Below are 14,942 nucleotides of genomic sequence, written 5' to 3'. Positions count from 1 at the left end.
AGGCTCAAAGAAAGGAAATAATTTTACTCAGGTCATTGAGCTAAGACAAAGCAAGACAAGGATTTGATCTCTGATCAGTTTCAAAGCACATCATCCTCCCTCAAATAACACCAAAAGTAATTAAGTTCACTTGAACTTATTTTCTCTGTGAAAGGGCTGCAGTGAAGGTCCCATTTATGGTGAAGACCCTGACTGGCTCACCCGTGACAGTGACAGATCATAACAACCTCACTGACCCTCAGGAGGGGTGTGCACAAGCTGGTTTATTCAGATCAATGGACTACACGTCAATCAACAATCAAAATGAAGAGACTAAGTCTTTGAGTATTGGCATGGATCAATACCACAAAATAGTCACAAAGTTGGAAAAAATCACATTGCAAAAGGATAGAAACAGTATTTTACCGTTTATGTACATTTTATTTTATTTTAAAGATTTTATTTATTTATTTGACAGATCACAAGTAGGCAGAGAGGCAGAGAGAGAGATGGGGAAGCAGGCTCCCGGCTGACCAGAGTGCCCGATGCAGGGCTCGATCTCAGGCCCCTGGGATCATGACCTGAGCTAAGGACAGAAGCTTTAACCCACTGAACCACTCAGGTGCCCCCATTTTATTTTATTTTAAAGATTTTATTTATTTGACAGAGAGCTCGAGAGAGCATAAGCAGGGGGAACAGCAGAGGCAGAGGGAGAGGCGGGGGAGGCTGACAATGCAGGACTCGATCCCAGAACCCTGAGATCATGACGCGAGCCCAAGGCAGACGCTTAACCAACTGAGCCGCCCAGGCGCCCTTATTTTAATTTATTTATTTAAGAGAGAGCACACACGTGAGTGTTCAAGAGCAGGGGCAGGGGCAGAAGGAAAGAATCTCAAGCAGATCCCCCTGCTGAGTGTGGGGCTCAGTCTCAGGACACCAAGATCATGATCTGAGCCGAAATCAAGAGCTGGAGACTTAATCAAACGAGCCACCCAGGTGCCCCCATCTGTGTACATTTTAAACACAAAACAAATTTATGTAGTGCTTAAATATGTTTTTACATAGTAAAAGTATAAGAACAAGCATAAATGCAACTTTAGGACTGCGATTAACTGGTGGGGGAGGGGGCAGGGGACTCACACTTGATCTACATTTTATTTCTCAAACAAGAAAAGTTAAGCAAACATGGCAAAATGTAAACATGTTAAATCTGAATGTAGGTGCATATTGCTCGTTATAGCCTTCCTTTTTTGTTATGTTTAAAATAGATGTGTGTGGGATGCCTGGGTGGCTCAGTCAGTTAAGCCTCTGCCTTTGGCTTAAGTGATGATCCCAGGGTCCTGGAATTGAGCCCCACATTGGGCTCCCTGCTCAGTGAGAGCCTGCTTCCCCCCTGTCCACCACTCCCCGTTTGTTCTCTCTCTCTCTCTGAAACAAATCTTAAAAAATATATATATAACATAAAATAAAGTACAATAAAATATATGTGTGTGTGTATATATGTATCCACCAATCACCTGGACGGCCTGAGGGACATTTTAACTAGACTTGTAATCTATAGGATAGTATTTTAAGGGAACTCTGACTTTGGTTAAATGATATCATTAAAATTCCATAATTAAAAAACGACGACAACAACACTGAAGAATGACCAAAATTAAGCACACTAAAAAACAGTACTACAGAAGAATTAAAAGTCTGTTGAGGAGGAGTTTTGCTTGAATAAGCCGGGTAATTTTTTTTTAAAAGATTTTATTTACTTGACAGAGGCGGGGGGGGGAAGCAGGCTCCCCGCCAAGCAGAGGCCCAATGTGGGGCTCGATCCAGGACCCTGAGATCATGACCTGAGCCGAAGGCAGAGGCTTTAACCCACTGAGCCACCCAGATGCCCCGTAAGCTGGGTATTTCTAAGCAAAATACAAACCTTGTCACTGGACGATGGTGCCTCTTTGTTGAATAACAAAATCTTAGGTGAGTTCTTTGCATCTGAAGAGGGCTCTGTCTCTATCAATTTCTCATCCTCTCTAGGAGCAGATTTTGAAGAACCCGAACAGTGGGAATGCTGGATGGCAATTAGCTCACTATGAATAATAAAACCAAACAGAAGCAGACATCTTAATATCAGACATATATCACCAATACTCTTATACTTAAAAGTATCAAGAGGACCAAAAAAAAAAAAAGTTTTTTTTCTTTTTAATGAAGAAGCTCAAGTCTGAGTAGAACATTATAGATTTGAATAGAACACTTGAGTAGAATGGTATACATTAAAGCATACGCTGTGCAGTAAGAATTAAATCAGAGTTCTTTTTAATTTTTAATTTTTTAATAATTTTTAAAAATATTTTTAAAATCTATTTGACACACAGAGAGAGATCACAAGTAGGCAGAGAGGCAGGCAGAGAGAGAGGGGGACGCAGGCTCCCCGCTGATCAGAGAGCCCGATGCGGTGCTCGATCCCAGGACCCTGGGATCATGACCTGAGCCAAAGGCAGAGGCTTTAACCCACTGAGCCACTCAGGTGCCCCAACACCTGTTAAACTTGTAAAAATTTGGGGTTTTTGGTTTGTGAAGTTGATTTTTATTAATGCTTTGAAAAAGTCCTTTTGACAAAGTAGAACAGCTACTAATTCTCTGATGGGTCCTCAGTAGTAGAGAACAGACACACGCAGCCAAGCTTCTGGGTGTGTTCTTCAAAGGTGGGCTCAGAGCACAGTGACGTGTGAAAGCTGTTCTGGAACACACCAGAAGCACTGGAGCTGCTTCCTCCCATGTTCCCTGGAACCGAAGGAGAACAGGCTGCCGCTGCTTCTCCATCTACAGCTAAACCCCTATCTGTCCAACAGAATGGTGGTCTGATAATAGAGCAGGTACACAATAAGTTCTTATAATCTTAGGAAAACATAATTATCTTTTCTATTTAATCACGTATTTGGCATGTGATGTCTTGGCATGTGCCTTTGCTGGCAGCACAGGTAGCCTGGACTATTTCAAGCCAGGGAGGTCCAAAGGGTCTTGAAACAAAACTCCAAATTAAAATTTGAATTTGTTTCACATGTTAAATTTAATATATGTCCACTAGTCTTTTAAAACTACCATAAACTGTTCCCTTACTATATGTGTGTTCAGTAGTGAACAATGTGCAGTTGTGCCCTATTCCTATTCTAATTGTTTAAAGAAAATCTTTAAAAAACAAATATGAACAGATAACATTTAGTGGGACAGAGGTGCCTGAGTGGCTCAGTGGGTTAAAGCCTCTGCCTTCAGCTCAGGTCATGATCCCAGGGTCCTGGGATCCAGCCCCACAGCAGGCTCTCTGCTCGGCAGAGAGTCTGCTTCCTCCTCTCTCTGTCTGCCTCTCTGCTTACTTGTGATCTCTGTCTGTCAAATAACAAAAAACAAAAAAACAAAAAAAACATTTAGTGGGACTTTTTTTTTAACTTAACAACTGACAGAATAACTATCTGTATGATTTTTAAATGACTCAGGCTTCTCAAAGGGCCAAAGAAAAATCCAAACGATGAAAATATCAGGAAGAAATTTTCATCATCAAGTCCTAGAACAGTCGGTGTGAGGATTAAAATAGGTTCTCAAAAAAAAAAATAGGCTCTCAATATAGCAACTTTGTCCTTTCTGTAATTGAAGATCGAAGAGCTAGGTTTTATTTAAAAATAGCAGACATTATTACGGCGCCCTCCACCACAAGATTCAGCAATTCTAACAGTAAGACAAGTTCGAATAACGCAGCCTACCTTAATAGCTAATCCATTTTCTTCTCTTAAAAAAACTACTAACTTTTACAACTTGTTACATACAAATATTCTTTTTCTTGCATGATTTTAAAAAATAATAAAATTTGGGAATCTTAAAGGGAACAGGAAGGCAGAAGCAGTTGGACATTTAAATGTGCAGTTGGGGGGGTTGCTGGGGAGGCTGTGGGCAAAGTTCTTATCTGGGCTCCAGGGACTGTGATCTCTGCACGGAAAGCTTATCAATTCACACTGGATCCAGGGCTGAGGAATGCCCCAGAGCAGCATTCTACTCTGTAAAGTAATCCCGCTGTTAGTTTTTTTGTTTTTTTTTTTAAACAACATATTTACCCAACTCATAACAACCGGCTTTGTTTTCAAATAAAACCTTTGCCTCAGAAGCTGTTCTAGGTACAAACTCTTCACAATGGAAAACTCAACAGCCTCCGTGCTGATGAAGACAGTAACGGGTCCCTCCTACACGACTTGTGTCTGCAAACGCTGCTCTCCGTTGAGCAGTGAGCAGGCAGCCCGACTGGAGCCCCTTTTACAGTCCAGCAGTGGCGGTGCCCAGTACAAAACGTCACTAACCTCGTGGCGGCGTTGTACTTCCTCCCACCGGCACTTTCTGAACAAGTACACACAGATTTGTGGCGAACAATCCTTTGCACTTTAGAAGGCTTGAAAATGCTCATCCACTCCATGTCAGACATGGGGCCTGGGGCTTCAATGATGAAGTTACTCGGGTGGCAGCATTTGGATTCATACATGTTACTCTCCCCCAGACAGGTCTCATTTTTATGGCAACAGGAGACTCCAGACCTTTCTATGTCATCTTGACTTTCAACATCCGGCTTTTCTGGTTGTCTGGAACCGGAGCAGCTGGCGAGGCCCAGGTACACGTTGACATCATGCCACTGTCTCTCATCAGATGACGTGGATGTGTCGGAGAGTTGTTTCTCTTCATTCTGAATCCCGATCCCATTACCTTTTGGTGACTTGGCGTGGATCTTGCACAATCTACTTTGGTTTTCCGGTTCGATCTGCATTTTTCCTCCCAGAGACCAAGACTTTTGCTTCTCCAGTAAGTCTTTTGTAAACAGAGATGAGATAGCAAATACACTTTTTTCCCCAAACGAAGGATTACCCTGTCGCCTCTTCTCTTTGCACACATCACAGGGGCTCCTGTCTGACCGATTTTGCAGGAACGTGGTCTCAAATTTTGCATCTTTAACCAATGACCTCTGATTTTTCTCCCTCTTGATGTCGACTTTCGGGCGGTGATTCTCAAGGTCTGACAAACACATGTCTCTGCTATGGTGGCGTTACAAAAAAAGGAAGTTGTAAGATACACTTGATACTGTCACTCCAGATACTTCACCCAAACCTCATTCACTGAGCTAAATCCTATCAAGACCCATTTGTCTGAAATGAAAACATAAGGGAGAACGTGGATTCTTTCTGCAGAGCCTGATTTCAGCCCAGCTTCCAGGAAGTCTCTCTGACCACAAGCCCACACGCTCACTTTACCCTCCCTGTCCTCAACTCCCACCACGCTTACTGTCCACACCATGGTCCTTGTATTACTGTGTATCATCTACTTAATCACGTAGCGAACTTCCTATCATAACTACATCGTTCGCTAACTTTCATGCATATGTCCTGTCTTTTCAACAGACTACTAGGTTTCTTAATATGTAGAGGCATTTGAATCCTCCTGGCACTTTAGGATAGCCTTTCACAAACATTAAGTGTTCTGTAAATACTTGTCGATTGATCTGTTCCCTTCGTAATTCTATTAGTTTCACAGTAAACAGAGGTAAAGCCGTGACTGAAAGGGGACACAGATTCAAGGGACAGAGACACAGTGGAAAGTGCCAATTATGTCTCCCATACAGCACTCACGACCCAACCATCCCAGTTACCTGCTAGATATTCACATGGCAACATACTGAACACTGGTATGACAGGTGTGCATAAAACAAAAATTAAGAATATATACAAACGTGATAAACCTTTTCATAAACTGTCTTCATGTCCCATGTATTCTGTATTCAGGCATTCAAATCTGTAGAGTTCTGAGCCCTCGAAAACTCAACCCCCACCTCCTGAAAGGGCACAGATCATTTTACAATCTTAAAGAACAACCTCGATTGTCTAGCCCAAGGGCCTCTCAGGGGCAACAACGTATAGTACCGTATGGTAGGGGCTTTTGCCTGTGAGGGCACTCTGGGTCTGTGCGGTATGTTCCCGCAGCAGCAGCAGCAGCCGGGATACAAAGCTAGAGTGTCAACACCCCCCACAGCCAAAGGCCTGGAAAGAAAAGGAAGCCGGGCAGAGCGGTCACACTGCCTGCCTTCCAACAGCTCTTAGAACTACCAACAGGCAAAGGAGCTGCAGGCAGCCAGCCTTCGTGGTTACATGGTCACACCTAGTGGCCGAGAACTTTCCTAATTCCTGCTCCCATTCAGGACTTCTTGTCATACTTCTGCTTGGAAAAGGAGACTAAATTTAACTGTGGGACAGTTACACGCCTATTAAATTAAACCACACCTCATATATTTATATTTTAACTTTACAGAAACCAATTGAGTTCACACACCGCTTATTATAAGCAAGAAAAGGTGTCTCCTATTAATAAGGAAAATGGGAGGGTGCCTGGGTGGCTCAGTGGGTTAAGCCGCTGCCTTCGGCTCAGGTCATGATCTCAGGGTCCTGGGATCGAGTCCTGCATCCGGCTCTCTGCTCAGCAGGGAGCCTGCTTCCTCCTCTCTCTCTGCCTGCCTCTCTGCCTACTTGTAATCTCTCTCTGTCAAATAAATAAATAAAAGCTTTAAAAAAAAAATAAGGAAAATGGGAAAATCCAGCTAAAAGCAGAGATCACCCTCGGCTAGCTGAACTCCTAAAGTCATTTATACCATTTGTCGGTGCTCTCTCTTTTAGGCAAGGACCATGTCCTCTCTATCTTTATTTTCCCCAATCCCAGCTCAGTGAGTTCTCAACACTAAACTCGGGAGTCCTCATGAAGGAGGAAGTGAGTCACCTCTGGTTTCTGCTTGAGCTAAAGCCTATACATAACAGACATACAAATAAGCCTAATGCATTTCTTTTATCAAGAGCCTACAATCAGGATCAGGCCTAAAATTCTAAGGTCAGGTCTCATTACAACCCGGAATCATAATGACATAATAGCTCATATGTGTGGATTTCCTACCATATAAGGAATGACAGTAGATACCGGCCCATAGTAAATACTTAATAGATTGAATGATAAAATAAAATACAAGATCATACTAATAGCATCTCGCTAAGATTACCTGGACTCCAGAACCTTTGATTCCTCCATCTTTGAGTCATATATCTGTATTAATTCCTGAGAATTTTCCACATTAAAATTAAGAAACTGCAGATCACTCTGTTGTTTTACATAAATCTGCCGTAGATATTGATAAATCAATAAGATGTGACAACAAAACTATATTGAGCCAACATTCAAATGCTAAAACAGATCAGTGATAGAGAAATATGCTAAATATGTTTGCTTTTATTTTTCCTATGTTAGCATTCAGATTTGTTAGTGTCACTAGTTTCCAAACCTTTCATTTCCGAAAGAAAGACCCTATCAGCTATGCTAAATATGACACACCTTTAACGTAGTTAGGGTTCCAAAAGCACGACAAACAAAAACTGACACATACTTTTCCTTGTTTGTTTGTTTATAAAAGCTTCCCAAATAGTAAGAACAGTGTAACTGGGGACGTACCTGTCTCAGATTATGGAGTTCTGCGTTTGTGCGCTCTTGCTTTGACTTTGCAATATCAAGTAACTCATCTTTCCTTTTTTCTCTCTCTGCTATTTAAGAACAAATATTATTAAAATATTTTTCATCAGCCATATCAACACAAACCTCTTCATTTCCAAAAACTTAATGTTCCAGTAACTTGTTTTCCCCTTGTTCCTCAAGTTAAAATCTGCAAAATGCATGGCTGGGAAGAGCTTTAATCTGTGATTCTGACTAGATCTTTCACCAAATTTGAAAATTTTCACAATAGAATTCATGCGGAGTCAAAAAAGGATTCAGAATTGTATCAAATGTATGTTTTGTATACACAAACACACAAGAAAAGTCTGATAGCAAATACACCTAAGTATTTAAAGAAGCTTTTTTTGGATGGGAGGATTAATGACAATTATTTTCCTCTCTTTTTTTAAGGGGGGGGCATGATAAAATACATATTATTTTAATTTTTTTCACATTACATGAGTAACTTACTAATGTATTTTGATTGTAAAACCCAAACAACATGTTACCTCTAACAACAGAAAAAAATGAACATTACAAGGGACAAAAAACAAAAATCATGATTTTTACCAGTATGCAAGCCAGTCCGATGTAATCTTATAATCAGGCCCTTCCTATATATTGTCACTGACCAAAGACCAAAAACAATTGTGTCTATGAAGTGCCCGCACAGCGGATAAGTTTGCCCAGCACTCCTTCAAAGACTTCCTATTTCTTGAAAATGCTTCACCTGATAGGTAAGACTCTGAGTTCTCTTGAATACACAGTTTTACACTCAATTTTTCTCAGTGCAGAGAGAGCAAAGAGAATTAAAAAAAAAAAAAAAATCTTCGTTATTGGGGCGCTTGAAGTGGCTCAGTTGTTAAGCATCTGCCTTTGGCTCAGGTCATGATCCCAGGGACCCAGCCACGCATCGGGCTCCCTGCTTGGTGGGAAGCCTGCTTCTCCCTCTCCCTCTGCCCCTGCTTGTGTTCCCTCTCTTGTTGTATCTCTCTCGGTCATTTTTTTTTTTTTTAAATCTTCATTCTTTTACAAAGACCATCAACACTTCGCTGAAACACGGACACTCCACTAACTACAGCTAGGGCATGAGAAAGCTATATTCTTTTTTTTAAGATTTTATTTATTTATTTGACAGAGAGAGATCACAAGTAGGCAGAGAGAGGGAGAGAGAGGAGGAAGGAGGAAGCAGGCTCCCTGCCAAGCAGGGAGCCCAATGCAGGGCTCGATCCCAGGACCCTGGGATCATGACCTGAGCCAAAGGCAGAGGCTTAACCCACTGAGCCACCCAGGCGCCCGAGAAAGCTATATTCTAAAAACGATTTCAGAACTTGGTAAATGAGGGACCCCTGGGTGCCTCAGTCAGTTAAGCGTCTGCCTTCAGCTTAGGTCCTGATCCTGGGGTCCTGGGATCAAGCCTTTTTCTCCCTCTCCCTCTGCTGTCCCCCTGCCTGTGCTCTCTTGCTATCTCTTTATCAAATATTTTAAATAAATAAAATCTTAAAAAATAACCCTCTACCTGAATAAATTTTAAGTAAATCTGATTCAATTATAAATAAAAATTTATAACATATCTATGGTTCTTTCATAAAATGCTTTACATGTCCTTTTTCTCATGGATGAAAAAGCATAAACATTTTTATTATCACTTCACATCTGGACATCGCATAAAACCTTTAAGGACAAAGGCATGCACTTTGCAACTCCACTAGACTGCTGTTCTGTTGGCCTGTGGTCAGGGGACCAGGCAGAGGAAACTGATGGGGTCTGTGCACAGCACCTCCTCTCCCCAACATGGTTCATGGCCAGCCCTTCCATTGGGGGTCTGTAGTATCACCTTGCTTTCAAAGGTAATCCTTGTGCACAAAATCGAAAACGTGAAGAGAAGCCCAGTGAAAGCCCTGTGGCCAGGTTTAAACTACTCTGTCTTTTCTATTCAATTCTGAATTTATTTCTTGGCATTATGTGAGTCAATGCCATAATGAAAGCACATAAATGTAACGGATTTGCATTATTTATGCAGAGCTGCATTTAGTTTACGAATTCAATCATAAGCACAAAGAAAAAATTTAAAAAAGGAACCACAGCTACTTTAATAGTAGAAGCAATGCCCACAAGGCATCTGTGACTCTCTCCTGGTCTCGTTTCTACCTCCCTCTTGTACTAACAGCACTGTGACACACTGGGTGTAATGCTTAGTGTTTAGAGATACTTGTTTTGAACAAAACAAAAAAAAGCCAACTACTTTATTTGGAGCTCAAGGATAATTTTATTTATTTATGAAAGATTTTATTTTTAAGTGATCTCTACACCCAATGTGGGGTTCAAACTTATGAGTCTGAGATCAAGGGTTGTATGCTCCACCCACCAAGCCAGCGAAGCACCCCTCAAGGGTAATTTTATTATTTATTTATTTATTTAAAGATTTCATTTATCCATTTATCAGAGAGAGAAAAAGCACAAGCAGGGGTAGTAGCAGGCAAAGGGAGAAGCAGGCTCCCCACTAAGCAGGAAGCCCGACGTGGGACTGGATCCATGGACCCTGGGACCATGATTTGAGCTGAAGGCAGATGCTTAACCATCTGAGCCACCCAGGCGCAGCTCAATTTTATCTGAGTTTTGCCTTAATCTGACTTTAGAATAATCTATTACTGCATAAGAGGCAACTCCACTGTAAATATAAATGTTTTCCTAGATGAGATACTTTTCTGCATGTCTGGGTTTAGCTGAGAGATCCAAGTGGAGTGGGGCTGCATATTTTCACAAAGCGGTCACAGAAAACAAAGAGGTATTGTACACCCGGGATGGAGGTCTGAGCAAGCAGCCTGAATAAGACAGCGCAGGGGAAAGGGGCCTGCAAGTCTGCAGCTGCCACATTCCGGCCAAGGCTCTACCTTTTACTGCCTGGGAGAACGGAGACAATCACTTGATCCCTTGGGGCCTCACTTACAGGACTGTCAGGGCCCCAGAAATATGAACTGGTTTCCTTGCTTTATTTGCAAACTTCTTATAAGCAGTTATGTACAAACAAATGAAAATGTCTCTGAGCTTATTTACGTGAAGAGCTTCATCTTCAATGAGAGGGGAAAAAGTTTTGAACTTAACAGAAAAGTGTATTTTTAAGACATCTTCCAGCTTCAAATAAAATACGTGCTATTTTAGCTGGAGCACCTGACAGCATATTATCACGTTAAGCCTTCTAAAATTATTTTTAGGCTTGGGATGCCTGGGTGGCTCAGTCAGTTAAGCATCTGCTTTGGGTTCAGGCCATGATCCCAGGGTCCCAGGATAGGGTCCCACATCAGGCTCCTTGCTCAGCAGGGAGTCTGCTTCTCCCTCTGCCTGCCACTGCTCTTGCTTATGCTCGCTCTCTCTCTCACACACAAATAAATAAGTAAAATCTTAAAAAAAAATAAAATTATTTTTAGGTTTAATTCACTTTTATAATTTAAACATACAAAAATTGTTTTGAGATGGTAGCATAAATAGAAACTCCAGCTTGGGAGTGCCTGGGTGGCTTAGTTGGTTAAATGTTCAAATCTTGGATTCTTGAAGATTCTCTCCCTCTGCCCCTCCCGATTGATGTGCTTGCTTGCTCTCTCTAATAAATAATAATAAATCTTTAAGCAAAAAAGAAGTCAGGGGTGCCTGGGTGGCTCAGTGGGTTAAAGCCTCTGCCTTTGGCTCGGGTTGTGGTCTCAAGGGTCCTGGGATCAATCGAGCCCCGCATTGGGCTCTCTGCTCAGCGGGGAACCTGTTTCCCCCTCTCTCTCTGCCTGCCTCTCAGCCTACTTGTGATCTCTCTCTCTCTCTCTATCAAATAAATAAAATCTTAAAAAAAAAAAAGGAATCAGCTTAGGAAATGATAAAAAATCATTATTTCACAAAATGGATTTTTTTAAAAAGATTTTATTTCTTTGAGGGGTACCTGGGTGACTCGGTTTTTAAGTGTCTGCCTTCAGCTCAGGTCATGATCCCTGGATCCTGGAATAGGGCCCCGTATCAGGTGTCCTGCTCAGCGGGAAGTCTGCTTCTCCCTCTCCCACTCCCCCTGCTTGTGTTCCCTCTCTTGCTGTGTGTTTCCCTCTGTCAAAATAAATAAATGAAATCTTTTTTTAAAAAAAGATTTTATTGGGGGGGTGGGAGGTTGGGGTACCAGGTGGTGGGTATTATAGAGGGCACGGATTGCATGGAGCACTGGGTGTGGTGCAAAAATAATGAATACTGTTATGCTGAAAAGAAAAAAAAAGATTTTATTTATTTGACAGGGAGAGGGAGAAGCAGTCTCCCTGCTGTGCAGGGAGCCTGATGTGAAGTTCAATCCCAGAACCCTGGCAGACACTTACCTGGAACCACTCAAGTGCCCCACAAAATGGACTTTCTATGAGCCTAGGAGTTTCTTAGCAACTAACAGAGTTCCCAGCACACAAAAGTTGATCCAAAGATTTTTTGTAAACCAACTGTTAAGCTATAAATATACATATATATCTTTATATATATTTAAATATGTGTTTTTAGTAATAGAGTAACTTTGAGAGAGCATTGTAGAAATAACAGAAATAGTGACCCCTAATGGTAGAAAACTGCATTTTCCCCCATCCTTATCACATGACATGAAAATTAAGAATTCTATTTATGTGAAAAAAAAATGTTAATAATGCATTTTGCCATTTAGCTTATAGAAATGCACTCTCCTCCTAGAAGGAAGGACATTGAGGGTATATATAACTAGACCCCAAAAATATCAATTTAATTAATTCTGTTTGGAACTTCACCTCCAAATCTACGATTTTCCTCATGCTAAATACAAAGCCTAATAAAATTTGGCTAGCAGGGACAGAGATAAGATCTATAAATCAGTGATTCTCAAATGGGAGCAGACAGGGAGAGGTCTGAACTAGCAGAAACTAATGGGTTGTGTAAGGGACAGTATGGGAGAATGTGGCTGGGGAGATAGAATGTAATTTTTATGTTTATCTGGAAGGGGCCCAAGGCAAACTATTGATAAATTTGCGATTTTTAATCATTAAAAAAATTCATCCTTAACATTACTACTTCAGGTTAATGCTGATAAAACAAAACACATCTGCATTTCTGCAACTGTAATCACAGGTGATCTATTTGCAAAACTGGAAAATTGAATTCCCAATTTTTACCTAGTATTTGCAAAAGTACAAACATCCTTTCTTCTTCAAATCATAAGCTCCTTCCTTAACGGATTTTTAAGCACACATACTACATTTTCAGTGAGAAGTGCAGTCACGCACTCATGCTAGAAGAGAGGGAAGGTAGCTCCTCATTTTATATAAGAGGAAACAGGGTTAACTGGGAGGCATGCTAACAACTTTAATATTCCCTGCCTGGTCCCGCCTGGTCCCTCCAAGTGTATTTAAAAAGTTACTATTTTGAGAGAGGTGTAATTCCTTTATAGTTGTGCCACAGAACGTTTAGGCTACAATCATAGAACTTTTCAATCACTTAAATTAATGATCTAGTTTTACCAGTAAAAACCAGTTCATCATGCAGGCAACTTTTCTCTTGCTTGAGGCGAATGATCTCTTCCCGCTGTTCATTATTTTCTGTTGTCTTTTCATTTAGATCCTCTTCACAAATAGAAGAAAACAAAAGTCCTTTAATAAATACCACTTGCTAGAGGAATATAAACTGTGAGGACCTCTCATGCCCTTCGCACCCCAATGTGAAGTCCCTTTGGAGCTGTAGCCGACCTATGTCTTGTATCCAAACCTCGCGGCATCCCTGGCAATGACCTTGTCAGGCTTCCCTACCCCTGACTGGTCTCTCTGCTCAAACCATGCCTCTCCTGTTACCGCCTATTGCCCACAGAGCAATCAGGGCTTTTTTTTTTTTTTTTTAAAGTAAACTCAACCCCCAATGTGGAGCTCAAACTCACAACCCCAAGATCAAGAGTCACGTGTTCTTCCAACTCAGCCAGCCAGGTGCCCCAGGGCAATCTTTTAAAAGTAAAAAATCTGTGGGATGTCTGGGAGGCTCAGTCTTAAGTTAAGTGGCTACTTTCAGCTCAGGTCATGATCCCAGGGTAACTAGGATCAACCCCTGCATCGGGCTCCTTGCTCAGCAGGGAGCCTGCTTCTCCTGCCTGCTTCTCCCCCTGCTTATCCTGACAAATAAATTTTAAAATCTTAAAAAAAAAAATGCAAAAGATCTCCTCATGTCACTTCTCTCCTAAGAGCCCTTCTAACACTCTTAGGATGAAATCCAAATTACCCCTAAGCCCCCAATGGCCTGGTTTGGCCTGTCACTCTCCCCCTTCTTTTGTTCTGTTCCTTGAACATGGCCCAACCTCAAAACCCACCCAGGGCTTTTGCATTTGCTGTTCCTTCTGCCTGGAAGGCTCTGGGCGCAGATATTCACATGGCTAGTTCTGCCTGCCCTCCAAGCTTCTGCTCAAATGTTCTCCTCAAAGTCACCTTCCCAGTCCACCCAAACTGAGTGGATTCCCCTCACTCTCTAGTTCACTGTCTATTACCTTGTTGTCCTTTAAAGAGATAACAGAGTCTGTCCCTGGGTCAAGGGGTGTATAGTGTGATTATGGTTTTAGATGAAGCTACAAACATAGACAAAACGTATAATTTGCCACAAGTCAGGGCATCATAAGATTTTAGAAGGCTGAGTCTTCTAATCTGACCATAATAAACTTTGGCAATTTCAACAGCAACTCGCTGGCTCAGAGTGTAGGAGTGCTGAAAACCCTGACTGCATCCTGGTCATGTCTGTGCAACGACCTCCCTCACGCCTACGTGGCCTGAACAGAATTGGGGAAGGCTTATTCTGATCTTCCCCGCAGTGCACAGATGGCATCACTTTAGATAACCACCCTCTGACCTCACCACAACGCCCCCCGTTCTATAAAAGCTGTGGATTAAGGTCTGGACTTGGCGGAGAGTAGCACCAGGATCATGGTCTGTCCGATCCCCCCATCAGTAAGTTACCCTGAATAAAACTCCATGTAAACAACATGGAGTGGCCTCCTCTGCTTTTCAGTCTCAAAGTGCCTTCTAGGTCTGCAGGGTCCTTAACTGTTCCCCACCCCCAACCTCCTAACAATGAGGCACCCCACTATGGTCAGAGGTGAGAGCAACTTCCACCAAAACATGACTTTGTCGTTCTAAGGTTGTTTGTTGCACAGTAGGAATCTGTCTCCGCGTCTCACACGATGACTACTGACTCTGCCCATGTGTGGGGAAAGGCCAGAGAAAAGTCGACCTACCTCCATGCCCTCTGCAGGCAAGTGTAAGCTCTTACTGCACCACCTGTACCCACGCTCACATGGACAGTACTAACCTATTTGGTAAACCAAGCTTCCCCTTCTTTATAAAATTTCAAGTAACATTACGTAGAAGGAAATGAATCATGGAGTTACTCTGAGAACA

At 41.9% G+C, this 14,942-nt stretch overlaps 1 protein-coding gene across 7 annotated transcripts in view; it reads right to left on the bottom strand.

The window, feature by feature from the left end:
• Positions 1-14,942, bottom strand: part of CCDC62 (coiled-coil domain containing 62) — a 44,272-nt gene that overhangs the window by 16,687 nt on the left and 12,643 nt on the right. For 5 of the 7 annotated variants that reach the window (XM_044243460.1, XM_044243463.1, XM_044243467.1 and 2 more), the window contains 5 exons: positions 13,032-13,133; positions 7,492-7,580; positions 7,046-7,161; positions 4,320-5,042; positions 1,904-2,060 (listed from right to left, as the gene is read on the bottom strand). In XM_044243460.1, the coding sequence (XP_044099395.1) occupies positions 1,904-2,060; positions 4,320-5,042; positions 7,046-7,161; positions 7,492-7,580; positions 13,032-13,133 (1,187 nt within the window). The remainder of the gene's footprint in view (positions 1-1,903; positions 2,061-4,319; positions 5,043-7,045; positions 7,162-7,491; positions 7,581-13,031; positions 13,134-14,942) is intronic. The other 2 variants (XM_044243461.1, XM_044243465.1) reach the window with 2 other exon arrangements.

This window comes from Neovison vison, chromosome 3 (genome assembly GCF_020171115.1).
Source record: "Neovison vison isolate M4711 chromosome 3, ASM_NN_V1, whole genome shotgun sequence".
NCBI classification, from domain to species: domain Eukaryota; kingdom Metazoa; phylum Chordata; class Mammalia; order Carnivora; family Mustelidae; genus Neogale; species Neogale vison.
The sequence above is the reverse complement of the archived record's forward strand: the minus strand, read 5'-3'. Positions and strand labels throughout refer to the sequence as shown.